At 37.8% G+C, this 17,565-nt stretch overlaps 2 protein-coding genes across 6 annotated transcripts in view; both read left to right on the forward strand.

Annotated features, from left to right (window-relative positions):
- Positions 1–17,565, forward strand: part of LOC135707967 (F-box/LRR-repeat protein 16) — a 125,766-nt gene that overhangs the window by 57,401 nt on the left and 50,800 nt on the right. The window lies entirely within an intron of this gene.
- Positions 6,548–7,528, forward strand: LOC135707712 (gametocyte-specific factor 1 homolog). The gene has a single exon (XM_065229600.1). It carries the CDS (start codon positions 6,726–6,728, stop codon positions 7,269–7,271), a length of 546 nt encoding a protein of 181 aa, XP_065085672.1. The 5' UTR covers positions 6,548–6,725; the 3' UTR covers positions 7,272–7,528.

Genomic DNA, 17,565 nt, shown 5'->3' on the forward strand with positions numbered 1-17,565 from the left:
ACCACTCTCTGAATGCTTCAGCTGTTTTTGACATAACACGGGCCGGCGCTATTGGTTTAATGTTTATACAGGGGATTTTGTGGAAATGTCCCTATAAAAATTCAGGAATAGCATTTACTGGATTCATTATGCAGTCATTGTGAAGTAAGAGATGTATTGGGAACCCGTGATCTTCCCTACATGCAGGCGACCTACGAATTCCTTTGTTTGTCTGATGTTAGTGTTTGATGTGACCATCCCCTTCTTTCCATACATTTTCCTTTGTGTCCCAGTCTTATTATCCACCTGTTTCTGTGCTACTTGCCCCTGCCCAGCCAGCATTTGGTCAACCGTTTGAAAGTAGTATCTGAAGGAGGCTTCAGAAACCTGTTTCCTACCTACATATTTCCAATCGAAATTGTTATCCATTAACCTCGAGCCCGCCACGAATAATTGGTACCCAATACTAAGCTGGATTTACTGCTGTTTAAAATGTTAATTAAAAAATACGGATTTTTGGCTCCGCAAAGTGTCACAGAAGACTAAGCCTAGTAAATAAACGAACTAGTAAAAAAAATGGAGTCATTAGCAAAGGTGTTACTCATTGGTTGAGGCCCATGTTTTAAAAATCTGAATCAAATCGAGAAAAAAGGAAACTTTTTTATGTTTGAAAGAGTGTAGGGGTGTCATTTTTCATGTATTTTATCCAAATTATCAATTCAAAACTAAAAGCCCCAGCTCATATTAAAACCAAATGAGATGAAACTTCCAGAGAATGGTTTTCTCAACTAAAGAAACAAATTACAGTGTTGGCCTGTGAGAATTTTTATTTATTTTTAGTCTAATGTGTAGGCAAGCATGCACAATTCTTCTTTGATGTGCACTTCTTCATCTCCTATGCATGCTATCGTGGTAAGCACAGACTGCAAAGAACTCAAAGAAGACCCATCCGCTCTGCGCTGCACTGAATGCTCCGCTCATTGTGTAGATCGCTTTCTCATAGATAAGCTGGAAAAGATTGTGCGATGCAAATGGGAAAACCACACTCTCTTTGTCGAGTGTTGTGGGATGCATGCATTAAGTTGCTTTGCAAACGTTCTGAGGCTCTTTTTAGAAGTGCTCCAACTTACATGGTTCAGTTTAATCCAGATATGAATCATTATACTATTAAACATATTTAGCCTTCTCTGATATTTTTCAGTTATTTGTCTGTGTATTCCAAAGTCCATACGAACCTCCAAAAACGCTTAAGATCCTACAAAGTTATTTTCAGTTAATAACTTACAGTATAACTAGAAACACTGGAATAAGAGACCAGCGGAGACACTGTTATGATTCCAATCGAACTGTCAAAAGCGGTTCCAATCTGCAATGTTTACAAATGGTTTGCTTCTATTAGGGAGGAGTATTAAAATCGTTTAACAATCACTCATGAACTCGCTCGTCGGTGCATTTGCGAAGTCACTCGCAAACAGTTACAAATGCAAGTGATGCCAGGTTTGCTTTGATGTTTATCTTGTTGCCAAATTCATGTTTTTTTTTCTCCGCTGGTCTCTTATTCCAGTGTTTATAAGTATAACCATTCATTGGCTTTTATGGATCTACAAATTATTTTATAAACCACTCCCATTCAACAAAAAAGGGCATGCACAGTGTATTTGTTAGAATAATATTAAAATAAAAAATTTGGCATTCCCGATATGATTAATGTCAAAATGACGGGAAAAGTCCCTCCTTGAGCAATTCCACGCCAAAAGAAGAATCGGAAAAACTCGACCTTCTCCGATTTGCATGAAACTTTGCATAATTGTTTGTTATGGGTAATGATTAACCTTTTTGTTAAATTAATCCATTTTGGTTTTTTCTTCGATTATTTGTTTTTCATCGATCTTGTTTTCCGTACTGCGCCGGGATTCTATCACACGTAACATCGTTTTAGGTTTGTGTGCTCTCTTACCGTGAGCTTTGCGGAAATATTTCGATGTTGTGAGAGATTATGCTGCTTCCCAATTCTACCCGATCAATTTCGGTGGTATTCAAGCTGGCTCGATCTCTTCTTTTTAGGAAGATTTACACTTGGACTGGCCCTGAGGCAGTCTCATCCGGGCTAACTTTACCTGGCATGCGGTCTACTTTACCAAAGTGACGCTTAAGCCGCATGCTTACCCGGGATCGGCCAGTGTCGGTTGTAAGGATGGATTTGTGTGATGACGCTATCGCGAACGAACAACCAGGTTTGGCATTCGCTCGATTAGATTTTGATGTGTTTTAGGTGTGTGCTAGTTTTATTGTTTATATATTTTTCAGTCGCGTGTGATCCGTGTACTATGCTTTAACTGTATTAAGGTTTTTTTTTTACCCCGTAACGTGGGTATATCACCTTTTCGTGGTACGTTACGGGATGTAAGATCTACCACCGATTCCTAGTCCTGACTACTTCAAACTAGGGGAACAGGATTTTTCAGTAATCCAAGGAACACATCTTAGTCCTTGTTACTTTTTATGCCTTGTTGATAGTGACAAGACTCGGCTTTGTCTACCGAGGATGATCTTGAAACAAGGAAAAAATGAGTTAGTTGTCGTCATCTATGTGATTCCCAATCTTCTAATCGTTGTTCCCTAGTTTGAAGTGGTTAAGACTAGGGTTCTGATGCATGGTCATTATCGGTGTCATACCTTAATTTTGTTGCTAAGGAATCCGATTTTGACTGACAAAGAGGCGCGCCTTTGGAGGGTGTTTCAACACTCCGAAGGGTATAAATAGCGGGACCTTTCAATTAGAGTCGGATCCTTGCGATAAATGCAAGAGTGGCAACTATAAAAAAATCGAATACTTCATCATTTCTCAATAGTGATGGAGTAATACGACATGCACTAAACTAAGGACACGGGATATACTACAATAGATCAATTTACTGGTCGCAGTAGTGTTAGGTCCCAAACAGAGGAAAAAAAAAAAGGTTTTTTTTTCCTTGATTTGTTTTCTATCGATCTTGTTTTCCGTACTGAGTACCAATGCTACCGACATTTGGCCCGCGCTTTAAATACGTTAGGCAGGTTTACTGAGCAGAAGATCGCACCCAAGCTTCTTCTCATTACTGAGTTGATCGATCCTGGACAGTTATTGATATAATTCGGGCCGAACGGTCAGGTAAAAAATAGAAAATATATGACGTACGCTAGATGCGGTTTAGAAAACATTGTTAACTGTTTATGGGACGTAATTCATTTGTACAACTTCTCTAACCCGGGCTTGAAAGATCGTCGGTCGTACTTTAAAAGATCGCATCATTTTCCAATGCGAATCCAGATCTAATCCATCCTTTCAATCAACAAAAACGTGACGAGCGTGTGATCAAAGATATCCAGAGAGAACCCTTTACATTAGGAATTGTTTTTTATGCTGCAGAGAAACAGACAGTAATATTGCTTGATGATTGATACAATATGTGCTTCAAATGTATAGGAATGGCACAAAAGAGCGAAATTCAATTAGGAAAGAATGCGAACGTAAATAAAACAGTGAAATATCTGCTCCGTGTTAACAACAGCTGACGTCGCTTTTTCACTACCATGTTGACATGTACATGGATCTGTGTTTGAATGAAGCAATCAACTGAATTTTCATTTGTGTAATCACGTGTAGCTTGTTTTTAGTAACCTTGAGACCATGCACAATAACTTACAACGTTTTCTATTTTCGTTACAGGTAAATGTTGATGCAAACACCAGTGGTGATCGGTAAGTTTGCTATTATTTGTTAATAAATTTGAATGTAGTATATTGTCAACGAGAAATGCAAATTCAGTTACTGATTGCGTACAGCTACACTGATAAAAATTCTGAATTTTAATAGTGATGTAAACATTAATTCCCGTAAACTTGTATTTCATTTCACGCAACCGAGCAACTTGTAAACAATGTTGTTTACAACAATGGGCATTTGTATACAATATTTGCTACATTGCATGAAATGTCTCAGAACGTTAGGTTAATTTAAAAAATATATAAATATTTCAATTATTAAATTAAAAAAAAAAACAACGGAACCAAAGAAGATGTGCTAGTCGACAGATGTAAATGAGTAGGCTTTGCAAAGTATGAAATATAGGATGGGCAGAATAAACGTGGTGACTGACGTGTACGGAAGTATTTTCTCTTTACTCTCAACTATAGATACTATAGTTGACTATACTCAACTATATCACTCAAAAAATTCACTTTTCACAAAATTCACAAATTGACTATACTCAACTACATCACTCAAAAAATTGCACACGTCATCATCATGTGTCTCACACTTAATTTTGCGCTTATTGTGAAACACATCCATTTCATGTGTGAATTTTATGCTATGAACCATGCCTGAACACTATGGATTTGAATTGTGACACACTTGGATTCTATGTGCTTCATATGGTGATATCAATAGCTTTGCACATCATAGTTCAATATTCAACCATATTCTACTTTATCGACTTCTACTTTACCGACTCTAAAAATGAATCGACAAATATATAAACAAATTTCAGAGGCCAGAGCTTTCACATATCTTTTTAATGGGTCTGATTTGGGTTTCGATCATGGACTGTTGTTGGATGTGCTGTAGTCGGAGTCTTCGTTCGATCTCACTGTGCCACGGTTGGCTGATAGGATAAAGTCACAACTCTTGTTTTCGATGTTTACCTTTCTGAGCAAGACATTCACATCGTATTGAAATGCAAAACATTTAAATCCATCTGTTTTGAACAGTATTGTGATTCAATGTGAAATACACTTGAAAAGATAGTGAAAATGTTTCAACTTTTCAAAGTTTGAAACACTAAAAATTAACGTGTATAACACATTGAACTAAGGTGAAATACACTTAAAGTAAATGTGATTCTGCATTTAAAAAATCAAGTGTTTAAACACGTCGATCAAACGTGTGGAATTTTTTGAGTGTTGGTTCAATTCGAGTCAGTTGAACGACAAGGTTTAAGGCCGGCGTACAATGGATACGTTTTCCGGTTTTTTGACAGTTAGTCCATGCATTATCTGTCAAAAAACCCAAAAACGTATGCATTGTGCGCCGGCTTTTACACGTTCGATTCTATTCAGTTGAATTCAAGTGAGTTGATCAATTGACTTGTCTCGTCTAAATCCAGCTTTTATGGTATTTTAAGAAAGACCACACACTGGGGCAGAATAGTACTTTTGTTTGACAAAAGTCGTAGCGCTCTTCCCATGCACTTCTGTACATCATAATTCAAAAAGGAACAAAAAGCAGCAACTCATTTTCAGCGCACGTGTTCGTCAATGCTTTCTGATTGCTATTTCACGATAAAATTAAGTCCCAGAAAGTTAATTTTTGACAAAAGGTTTTTTTTTCTGATAGCGTAGGAAGGTATAAAACTACCCCGGACCCTTTGCATTTCCATGAATTCAGGCCTAATCACCCCTATTCTGTATTTCGTTTCAAACGAAATTCCCATACGAAAAAAAAAAATTTTGTAAGAGAATTTCGTCCGAAACGAAATACAGAATAGGGGTGAATATAAATACAATACTGATGGGCAGTTCAAGTATTTAATGGGACAACTCTGTTGTGCAAGTTGCACAGCTGTCAATTGTCACAAATAAATAATAACAATTAAATCTTATAAAGCTATTTTGGTAAGCTTATTTAAGAAAGCGTTTACTCCATCCATGCTGTATGAAACATCTAAAATTAATGCTCTGGGGCATGCCACACCTTTGACTATACGTTATACTATACGTTTTGAATAGAGCATACAGTCTCTTTGTTGTGGGAGCATATTAGTTGATAGATGGGGCATATTGCCCGCCTGATTGAAGAACCCAGAATATTTTCTTGGTGTCGAAAAAAAACTTCATTTCTAACCAAACGTACGCAATGGATTTAAACGTTAATTTCTTGAAAATCACAACACATTTAAGCTATCTAACACCAGCATCTGATAGAGCAAACATTTGTTTGCGTGGGTGTGTCTTGATTCTGCGTTTAAAGCCAAATCGAGTTAACATTAGATCTCGGCGTTTCATGCATTTTTATGTTATTTTGCATAAAAAAATGTCGACTTCCGAAAATTCACTAAGTATCAGAAAGTCGACAAAACAATTTTTTGGCATCAAACTAAATTTTTCGAATTCTGAACCTTCGAAGATTTTCAAAGGTGACGATTTTGCGCCACCCCAAATCATGTCCGATTGAGCACAAATTTTACATAGGGTCTTCTTCCGAGGAAATGAATATTTGTATGGGGCCGATTTAAAAAATGCATTGACACCCTATTAGACGTTGTAGTAGATTTAAAGTTAATTATTTTCATTAAATAATATTTATCGAAAAAAATTGTTATAAAATAGTGTTCGGTAAATATTTTCTGATAAACGTTTGAAAATAAAATAATAAATTTAAACTAATACTATAGTACGTATTCATTTTTACATACACCAGGTGCGACAGGGTTTCCGCCACTGCGCATGCGCACGTATGCATAACGTAGCAGAAGTCGTACTAGAGCCAAAAGAAAGAGCTGTCAAACGCTAGTAATATTATGAAATGATTATTCGATTTGCTACAAGCGAGGTAGAAAAATCTCGAATTATTGCTCCATCTCAAAAGATAAGCTCGTGGTTTCGTGTACAGTTGACGTAATTCTGTGGAAAGTTAAACGTGGTATAGTTTTAGTTAGTTAAAATAAGGTGTTGTTAGGAAAGAAAATTATTGTCGCATCTGAGCAATGTCGACTCCACCTGGATACAATGAATTGCTGCAGTGTCCTTACGAAAAGGCCCATCGGATACAGGCTCATGCCATGTCAAAACATTTATTCAAATGTCGGAAAAATCATCCACATCAAAAATTTGTGTCGTGTCCGTTTAATGAATCACATCGTGTAGCTGCACCTGAGCTTAAAATTCATACCCAGCAATGTGAAGATCGTGCATCCTTCGAAACATATAAATACTGCATCTCGACTGCTTCGCCGAATGTTTCCCAAGGCGCAAAATCTCCGGATCTTATTTATAACAACAGCCAGCCGAAGGATCCATTCAAAACATATAGGGATAGAACAAGCGATGAGGAGCCTGAGCCTGAAAAAACAAATTCATTATTGGACGATGAGGAATGTTGGGATGACATGAATGTACCTGCTTACAATCCACAGAAATACTGCGAAAAAGCGAAAGTAATTCGGAAAGCTACACTTAAAACCCCGTCAGAGAAGAAAGCATTCTATGAGAGTGAACGACTGCGTTTACAGGATCTGAAGCTAAATGAATGAATTGTTAGTGCGTCAAAATATGCTTTCCGGTGGATAAAAGCATCATGGATTGCGTTGAAGTGAACAAATACATCTCTTACATTGATTTCAAATATTAGGAACTTATGTGAAACGAGTATCGGACGAACAAACTATTATCCGTGATGACCTTTTCGAAGCCACAGAATAAAATGTTATTATTGTGTTTAAAATAAATTTATTAAATCGAAACGCATCTGTTTTCTGTATAAATGTGTAATTTTAATAGGATCTTAATATTCTCGTTCAAGCAGCTTTCTATTTTAATTCCATCAAGAGTTGTAATTATTACTCCTTATTAATTTGATTGCTATCGCGAAAATTATTTGGATGGCTAGACATAATAAAAATACATAAGATTAAAAAAAAACAGAGGTAAAATAGGTGCTGCGCCATGTTTCGAAATAATCAACAATTTTGTAAAAAAAAATTAAGATGTTTTTACTGCAATGATGACATTTCCAACATATTTGTTTATTCCTTTTAGCTCGAGTCAGTTAATAGACGTATTCACTTAGCACATTGTAGGCATATACAGTAGACTGGCCCACAAAAATAAAAGTTTTAATTTTCCACGGGCCAACCCCTAAGTTTTTGCCATTATTGAGAAAACCACTCTTTGAAAATTTTAGTTCATTCGGATGTAACACAAGCTGGCGCTTTTAGTTTAAATTTTGCATGGAGAATTTGGATAAAACACATGAAAAAATGACACCCCTGCACTCTATCGATCATAAAAAAGTTACCTTATCATCGATTTGATTCAGATTTTCAAAACTTGTAGTTCAATTAATGAGTAACCACTTTGCTGTAGATTGCATCATGAATCCAGTTATTTTTATTGAGATATTCGCTTTTGAATGTATATGAGCATTTTGAACATGAAAATTTCAGCCATATCCCCTATATAAATATTAAACCAAAAGCACCAGCCCGTACTACGTCAAAAACAGTTGAAACATTCAAGGAGTGCCCAACTAACAATATTAGCTGCAGATTAGCTTATACAGCCAAAAGTTGGCTTATACAGCTAATTTTTGCCTGTATAAGCTAGTCTGCAGCTACAATTGTTTGTTGGGTGGTTATCTCACCTAATGACACAAGCCTGGATGTTAGCCTGTGGAAAATATAAACTTTAATTTCTTTAGTGGTAATCTAGTTGATACGTTGAATAAGCTGCCTATATTTTGTTGCAATTTACGAAAAAATGCCCATATAAATTCAAGAATACTAACTTGAATCATGATGCTGTCTTCACCAAAGTTGTTTCTTATAGGCCAAGCTACATGTGCTGAAATTCTGAGCTTAAAAGAGTTTGGTGAACCAGTTTTATGCACGAAAGAGTGAAGAGATGTTATTTCTCCATACATTTAAAAAAAAACCCATGCAAACTTTAATTCAAAAGTGCCAGCTCGTGTTACATCCGAATAAGCTGAAATTTTCAGAGAATGGTTTTTTCACCTAATAGCACACATTTGGGGGTTGGCCCGTTGAAAAAATTGATAAAAAAGTCTACTGTACATTTTATTGTTGACAACATAGGCCGTTATAAAAATGTTGTATTGGTCAAATGATCGTAGTATTACTTCAATAGGTTTACCACATACTGTTTGTTGGTTTACCATGCGTTACTATATTATCATATATTCCACCATAGGAGCTTTTATCAAACAATTTTAGCTGTAGAACAGTTTATGCCGCCAACTATTGCTTTATGCAAGAAGAATAGGCTTATTTTGCTTTTAACCATCTGAATCGTTGGGTTTAGTTTGTGTAGGTTCTATTGTTTTTTTTATACTGTAGTTTTGTTACGGGCACCCTCGCTGTGCTCCAACTGTCCTCCAATAAATTGAAATGATTTTTTGTATTAAGAATTTGACGTTAACCATTTAAACCTGCATCTTATACTCATGTATCCATGAAGTGTATGAATGTGTTGCTTTAAATGTGCACTGAAAAACTCACCGGGGTTTTCTAAATCATCACTCTTACTATCCACACTATGCTTCCCTAGTGCATAAAACTGGATAAAATACAAAAAAAAAATCAACTATTTTGAGAAGATTGAAGCGTTGTGAAATTTTTTTTTGTATAAAATTTCATATCAAATGAAAATAAACAAAGCTGGGGACACGCTAAGCTGTTTGTAAATACCTGATTTGGCAGTTATAGGATTATTCCGATCAGACTGATGTCCATCTTTTATTTTCCAGATTGATTTTAATACGAAATATTAATTTTATTTTACGGCACCGTCAATGCTACATCGTACATAAAAGTAAATTTCCTAAATTTCTGAAATTAAAGATGATTTGCTACTATGGATTCACTGTGAAAACCACCTAGGATTATTCTGAAGTGAGTGACTGTTGATTAAATGAAGTACAATTGTATTTTCCATCGAATTTTGTGAGTACCCAAGTAACATTGCAAGTTTTATCGAGGTTTTATAGCATTCTACAAGTCTAAATCATGATCTGCAGAACCCTCATAAAACCGAAATTGTTACTTGGGTATCCAAATGCTTGCCTTAAACCGGTTAATCTGTACTTTTATTGAATAATTGCATCCTAATACAACAATTGCTCCGATATCACAAGCATCGTAATAACTTTCCTTTAAAATATCACCAAATTTCCACTTGTATCTCAGTTGAAATCACAAATGTATACCATTTTCCGAAAAATGAAGCATTGTAGTATATGTAACCTTTTCCTGTGAGTGCAAAATTGTTATGAATAATTTATCGTGAAAACATCATAGAACACCGGACGAATACCAAAACGTTTTCCTATGCGATTTAGCCGCAGTTTTCCCGAGAAAAGATTAATTTTTCTTTAGCGAGCTGTTTCTTGGAGAATTTTCTGTAGTTCTCACTTCTGAACTGCAAAAGTTTTACTGCAATACGCCAATCGGTAGAACAAGAAAGTGAAAGCGGCGATTTACACAGTATATGCATAGAGTGTTGATAAATTGGCAATCCGAGCATTCATCTGATCCACGATCAGCAAGGGATAAGCACTATAGTCGCTATATGTATAGTCTGGCGGATAGAATTTCGATCTACCAAAAAGCGGAACCAATTCAATATATTGTAGTCCAACAATTGAAAAGGTACTATCAACTTATATAAACAAAACTTTGATATTTTTTTTCCTCGCCAACCGAACGCAAATTAACATATCACTGGATAGGGGAAACTGCCTCCAACCCGATTGATAGTTTGCGTAGGCGAGCCTGGGGCCTCATAGCATAGTCAGTAAAGGCACGATAGTACCAAGCCGGAGGCGGCGGGTTCGATTCCCCGGTCCGATCGAGGGAATCTTTCGGGTTGGAAATTTTCTCTAGTTAGTTGGGTATAGAGTATCATTGTGCTTGCCACACAATATACAAATTCAGCCATTGGTATTGGCATCGAAAGCTCTCGATTGATAACTGTAGAAGTGCATTTAGAACACTAAGTTGAGAGCACGCAATAAGCTAATATGCACTAAGCAATAAGCTTGAAATGTGAATAAGAAGAAGAAGAAGTAGGCGAGCCTTGAGTCCCGAGAAAATGATTTCCGAAGTTTTGTTCGCAGAAGCTGAATGCTCTTTTCTTTTGTTTGTCGTGATATGCTAGATTGGTTCCGCTATTTGCAAGTTGGATTACTGCAACTACTGCGCGAGCACACTGCTGAGCGCCGTCTACTCTCCCAAATTCTATGCCGCCGTCTGTCACCATTTGCAAGAGAGTTCGTGGGATAATACCAGGTGGGGTTCATTGGTGCCCGCGCCAAAAACAGGTTCTGCAAAAATGCCGCGACGTGCCCATACATCATTTGTTCATCGATTTCCAATCCGCATACGACACAATCGACCGAGATCAGCTATGGCAGATTATGCACGAGTAAGATTTCCTCATTAACTGACGACGATGGATCGAGTGATGTGCGTTGTTCGAGTATCGGGGACACTCTCGAGTCCCTTTAAATCTCGAAGGTGGTTACGGCAAGGTGATGGACTTTCGTGCCTGCTATTCAACATCCTGTTAGAAGGTGTGATCAGAAGAGCTGGGATAGACACGAGTGGCACGATCTTCAGGAAGTCCATCCAGCTTCTTTGCTTTGCCGAAGACATCGACATAATGGCATGGAACTTTGAGGCGATGGCGGAAACGTACAGCAGACTGAAGGCTGAAGCTAGGCGGATTGGACTTACCATCAACGCATCGAAGACATAATACATGAAAGGAAGAGGTTCTAGGGAAGACAAAGTTTGCCTCCCACCCCGAGTTCAGATTGACGGTGACGAACTCGAGGTGGTCGATGAGTTTGTGTATTTAGACTCACTGATGACCGCCGAAAATTATACCAGCAGAGAAATTCAAAGACACATTATGGCAGGGAATCGTGCCTAATGTGGACTCCGAAGACTGGCGAAGTGTGGCCATGGATCGAGTAGAGTGGAGACGACTTCTTCGGACAGCAGAGGACAACAAGGCCTTAGCCTGATGGGTAAAATAAGTATGGTTCCGCTATTTGACAGCTCAATTGGTTCCCGAGATTCTATCCGCCAGACTATAAATATAGCGACTATAATAAGCACCCTGGCGAAGTTCTGCAACAAAATGATAGCAAATCGAAATCCAATTTTGATGTCAACAGCAAATTGAAATCATAATTTGATTTCAGTTCACGCGATTGACAAATGTGATAACGCATGCGAACCGTCAACCTGATGTAGGTTTTAAAACAAACGATCAAACTGACGCATCTTTCGTCTAGTAAGTTGTGGAAAGTTATCAAGTCAGTTTTGTGAACAGGTGATCGACAACAGACCAAATCCCTACGTTGCGGCAGATCCTCCATCGATTGAAAGGCTAATTGATTGTGAAGAGCTATGGAATATTATGGACGCGAATGATTTTCCCGGGAAACTGACTAGGCTTCGGTGGATGGTGTACAGTGCTGTGTGAACGAAGATCTTGAGTGCGTTATCGGACTTGTTTGAAACATGCAAGGCGACAAGACGATGGTCTTTCCTGCCTCCCTTTCAACATTGCACTAGAAGGTGCTATGAAACCTGTGCACGGACATCAGCATGCGGGGTACGATATTAAATAAATCCCGCCAGTTTATCTGGTTCGCTGACGATATGGACATTGTGGGAAGATCGTTCCAGGCAGTGGCAGTGGCATACTTATTCCGTACACCATAGGGATGATCGTGAAGCGGAAAAGGGTGAATTAATGGTAAATTCCTCGAAGACAAAGTAACTATTGCAGGGTGACCAGTGTACCGGGAAATAGAGAAAACCGGGAATTCAAAGTCACCGGGAAAAATCCTGGAATTTCAATGACAATTCTAAAAAATATAGATTTTGGACTGGACTAGATTTTGAGGATACAGTCACTTTGAAGAAATATTATGTAAATTTTATAATATAAAAACCAACTTAAATTTTAACATATTTTAGAATGAATTCTAGAGATAACACTAAGATAGGTCAGCAAGAAGTTTTGAGATGAGCTCTAAGAGAATTTTGACAATAATTCCAATTTAATTGTGAGATTTCACCTCTTTAGAAAATTCCAAGGCGATTGTGAAGAGGATTCAAGGGTTCGTGAAAATGCCAAGGGAATCGTATTTTAACTATTTTCCAAATGAATTCTGCGAAAAGTTTGAAGGAAATTCCGAAGTTAATTTCAAGGGAATTTTCTAAGGAGATAGAGGAGATAATTTTAAGCAAAAATTTTAAGAAAATTTGCGGTGAATTGCATGGAAATTCTGAAACGAATTCAAGCGTATTAAACAAATTGAAGGAACTGGAGTGAATTCTTAGAAAAAGTAACACATTCGAAGAGAATATAAGGACGTATTTCGTGAATTTCTTGGAGTGTTCTGGAGTGAATGCCTGGGATGTTATAAGAAAGAAATCAATTGACTCCCAGAGAGAATCTCAAATTTACTTTAGAACAATCCTACAAAGAAGTCTGTGAAAGAAAATCTTGAGAAAAATCAAATAAAATCCGGTTTTTAGCGAATTTTTTTAGAAAATGTTTGAAGTCTTCGACAAAGAACCAAATTCATGATCCAGAAAAATGCTGCTTATCATATTTTCCCTTGCCTCTCACTTCAAAAGGCCTGGTTTCAATCCAAGTCGGTGCCGCCGTGATTTTCTGAGGCATAAAATCTCTGATCATGCCTTCCTTTGGAGGGAAGTACAACCGTTAGTCGCTGGTCTATGAGTTGATGGGTCGATATGTAGGGTCCACGTGTGGAAGCTGCCTACCTGCGTCGGTAGCATTGGTACTCAGTACGGAAAACAAGATCGACGAATAACAAATCAAGGGAAAAAAAGTTCTCAGAAACATCCTTCATCATAAGGATCGCATTCTAGCACGAACGACGTGACGTCTAATGGCACGGGAAATCAATTCGAGCTGTCCCTGATAATTGCTCACACTAACTGCTCCACTTAGGAAGTAAATTAATCATTCTACTTGAAAGCAATCTGGTCTCCTAACTTTCCACCCCGGCTAGAGCAAAAGGGGTGAATAATCTTGTTGTCATTCGATCTTAACCAGTTGTTTTTTTTTTCTATATGCCACCCACCCAACCAACACTTTGCTGCTTTCATCTCTTCAAAACCCACATGTATTACCTACACTCGACCCGAACCGTCTAAAATGTACACTTAGCTTTATATAGTCCGTGAAATTGGTGCTCGAGTGTTTGCTTGAGAATTTGCGAATTACGAAACACAATAAAAACGACAAGCGATTAAAAGCCGCAAATTCTTCGCATATCTAGTAGGGTTTTTGGTCTTATTTTCGTCCTACTGAGCACATCCTGCGCTTTAACTATCTTTTTCGAACGGATTTGAACCAAACATGGGACATATTTCCACTAAAGATGACTTCTAAATTAATTTCCCTTTTCATATGTACCGTTGAATTTGACAAAGAATCACAAATGGCTTACATTTTGTTAAAATTATAAGACTTCTGCTTGATTCCAAATTCCTCATACGGGTTCCAATTCCATACAAACACCTTGAAACGTCATTGATTTTTTGTTTCGTACGAATGAAGGTAGAAAAATGAATTAGCTTGGAACGCTTTTTTATTTTCGAGAATAACGGGTGTTAATATTTATAATTTGCGCTTTAATAGGCTTTGTGTTGTAGCTTTTGAACTAAACTATCGGATTTAAAGAATTATTGATTTGTGCACGGTGAAATCATTGAGATGTTTTATGTTTTCGATTCAATAGAACGGAAATACGCTATTCTGATGAAGTAGCGCTCTACCCTATTTTCTTCTCGTCTTCTACACCAAAGTTGGGATATTTTTTCTCTCAGACACAACAAGACCAGTTGGTTGTAGAGATCAACATAGCTACGTAACACACATGTTCGAGAATCTTCAGATGGTGCTTCAATCCAGATGCTTGGGTCGTTGGGGTGTTAAGAAGAAATAGGACGAAATCAAAGAACAAAAACACCAATTGATGCCGAAACTCACAGAGCAGCTTTAAACCTGCGAATACATGTGAATATACTTAGCGGAAGATCATGGGGCAGGTGGGAAAACTCTTGTGGTACAGCGATTAACTGGGTGGCGTAAAATCAGCTGATGGGGAAAATTCCCTCCCGGCGTCGTCGTGGTCTTAGTTCTATCGTAGCGCCAGCGGGAGGTGTGTAAATCGTTTCTCGTTTTCTTCTGATGGCACGCAACTACCGAGATGTTGCTGTTTGCGAAAGAAACTCGGTCGGTTTGGTACTAAAATTAGACCGGACAGAAGGAAGTGTTTGGCGATGAATATTGCATAAGCGATTTGCGAAAATAGAATAATTAAGTGCGTTGGGGATGCGACTTTGTTTTTTTTTTTTGCATGGTGGGTTCTTTTTTTCTTTTTTTTTAGTTCTTTACTTATTCCGTTGAATTTGTATGCATAAATACTGAATGTATTTAGGGAGAAGATAAATTATTTCGTTAATATTAGAAAACAAATATCCCTAATGCCTTGTTCAGACTAGGGGACTTTAACGTGTTAGCAGCTGTTTTCGTGACACATAAACGATGTGCTCTTGTTTCACGAAGAACATTAGAGTGAACAAGATATAACACATTTTCTTCGAAATGCTTAAGCGTTAAAGATTAACATACAGTATTGACATTATGTAATATATCCCTCATTTGTTTATCTGTTGAATATATTGAAAAATTCAACTGACAATTATTGTCTAAATGAATAAAACTTAAACTAAATAGTTACGGTCAACGGTACGGAAAAGGCCAAGTAACCGATGACGAAACACGTCAGCTGATACATTGAAGTCGAACATATAAAAGAAGTTGTTGAATTGCCGGCTGATTACTCGAATTGGCTGGTGTTGTGTATAATTTCGGCGCCGTGGTTCCAAAAACAGAAAGCCACGTTGACGAAGAAGCCTCTCAGGAGCATACATATTTAGCTGAGCCAGCAGTGTTGGACAGTCAATATCACCCGTAAGCAGCTTTCCAGCGAACATAGCTTGAGCGACCGTCCGTCTCACCTCTAATGGTTCCATTACCAGGAGACGGCAACGCTCCTCGTAAGGTTGCAAGTTTGTTGGGTCACGCCAGTTGAGGAAACAAAGAGCATCTGTCATAAGCTTGCGTTGAACGGATTCAATTCTAGCATGGAAAGGGCACCAAACAACTAAACTTGACTCCAATAAGAATTGCAATAGCGAGCAGTAGAGTGACCTGAGGCATAGCGGTTCACGGAACTCGTTGGCAATTTTGAAAATAAAGCCCAATTAATCGACAACTCTGGAGATGATGTCATTGTAGTGGATTCTAAAAACGAGTTTAACGAAAACGAGGTAACGCCAAAATCCTTTATGTGATCTACACGATCAAGACAGCGTCCGTAGAGAACATATAGTCAAACATGATTGGTTCGATTTTTCGGTGATAGGAAATAATGCTACATTTTTCGATGCTTAAATTTCTTGAGCATCAGTCAGCAAAAATACCTAACATATTCTGGAAATCCCTACAGTCTGATAGACTTTTAATAATAATGTAGATTTTTGTATCGTCTGCATAGAAAACGCGGCATCCTAATGGTATCAGAAAGGCGACGTCGTTTAAAAACATCGAAAACAGTAGCGGTTCTAGGTTACTGCCATAGTTTCTGCTTTATAATATTTCGTTGCTACTGGAACTCATGATTGCACCAAATCTAAATAAAAATCACATAAAGCGCAGTCAATAATTTTCAAAACATATTCGATAGAATAAATTACAGAGAGGGCACTCATTCAGGAAAAAACCAGGATAAAGCCGGAATTTTGTTATTATCATAAAATTACCAAAAAATTCAATTAAACCAGTTATGAAACTTATCTTTTTTAATCAGCTCACCAACTATTTGAGAGGGCCCTTCGAATGAATTAAATATAGATTAATAATTTCCGTTCCATATATTTGGGTTGCCAGTAGCTTCTTTATAATGTTTATGGGTTATATACTAAGGTTGAACTCGAAAAAATCCGGAAACAATGACAATGCTGCCATTAAGGCATTTTTGAGTAAACTTTTTCAAAATTTCACTGAATCCAGTGTATAGAATCACAGTAGGCATTGGTTATCAGGATAAGTTCATTTGTTTACATCATGGCTTCACCAGGCACGTCGCGATTCCATCCTGCACGCTCGAAACGAAAATCCGCTCCTGGCAGTTTTCGATCAAATTCCTGGGCAAGAATGTTATACCTCGGTTGTCCGGAAGATGCACCGGAAGAAAGTAAAATCAAAAAGAAGTCGAAACTCCCAAAAAGTTCCTTGTCTGGCAAGCAATCTGCAGTTGTGGGCTGAAAAGTATTACTTCTGGTATCATGAACCAGCAAATTTACCAATAGGAGGGTCTAAGGAAGAAACGGCAGCATGAGGTGGATGTCTATTCTGGCCGAACTTGGCAAGCTGCCACTACTCAAATTCCACGAAACGGTGGTACAGCGAAAATGGCGTCACAGTGGTTCCCAAGGTGATGAATTCGGCAAATTCCCTGGAACTAAGGCCAATTGAGGAATACTGATCAATAGTGAAGCACATAGACGAGTGCACGGGTGAACTTTTGTTCATCTACTGAAAAAAAATTGACACAACAGCGGGGCCCTGTTTACTAAAAATGAACACATAAATAATACTCGCGTAACATTTGAAAAGGGCCTATCAACCTTTGTAAATAACTTGCTAGGTCCTTTTCTCGAGAACCGAAGTACGCCCACGCAAACCAAGAGC

This window comes from Ochlerotatus camptorhynchus, unplaced genomic scaffold (assembly GCF_037179485.1).
Source record: "Ochlerotatus camptorhynchus isolate MF236.1 unplaced genomic scaffold, CSIRO-AGI_Acam_v1.1 ptg000025l, whole genome shotgun sequence".
Lineage (NCBI taxonomy): Eukaryota > Metazoa > Arthropoda > Insecta > Diptera > Culicidae > Ochlerotatus > Ochlerotatus camptorhynchus.

Bases quoted from the DNA above. Each gene is read 5' to 3' on its own strand.
- LOC135707712 (XM_065229600.1), top strand. From the start codon at position 6,726: ATGTCGACTCCACCTGGATACAATGAATTGCTGCAGTGTCCTTACGAA.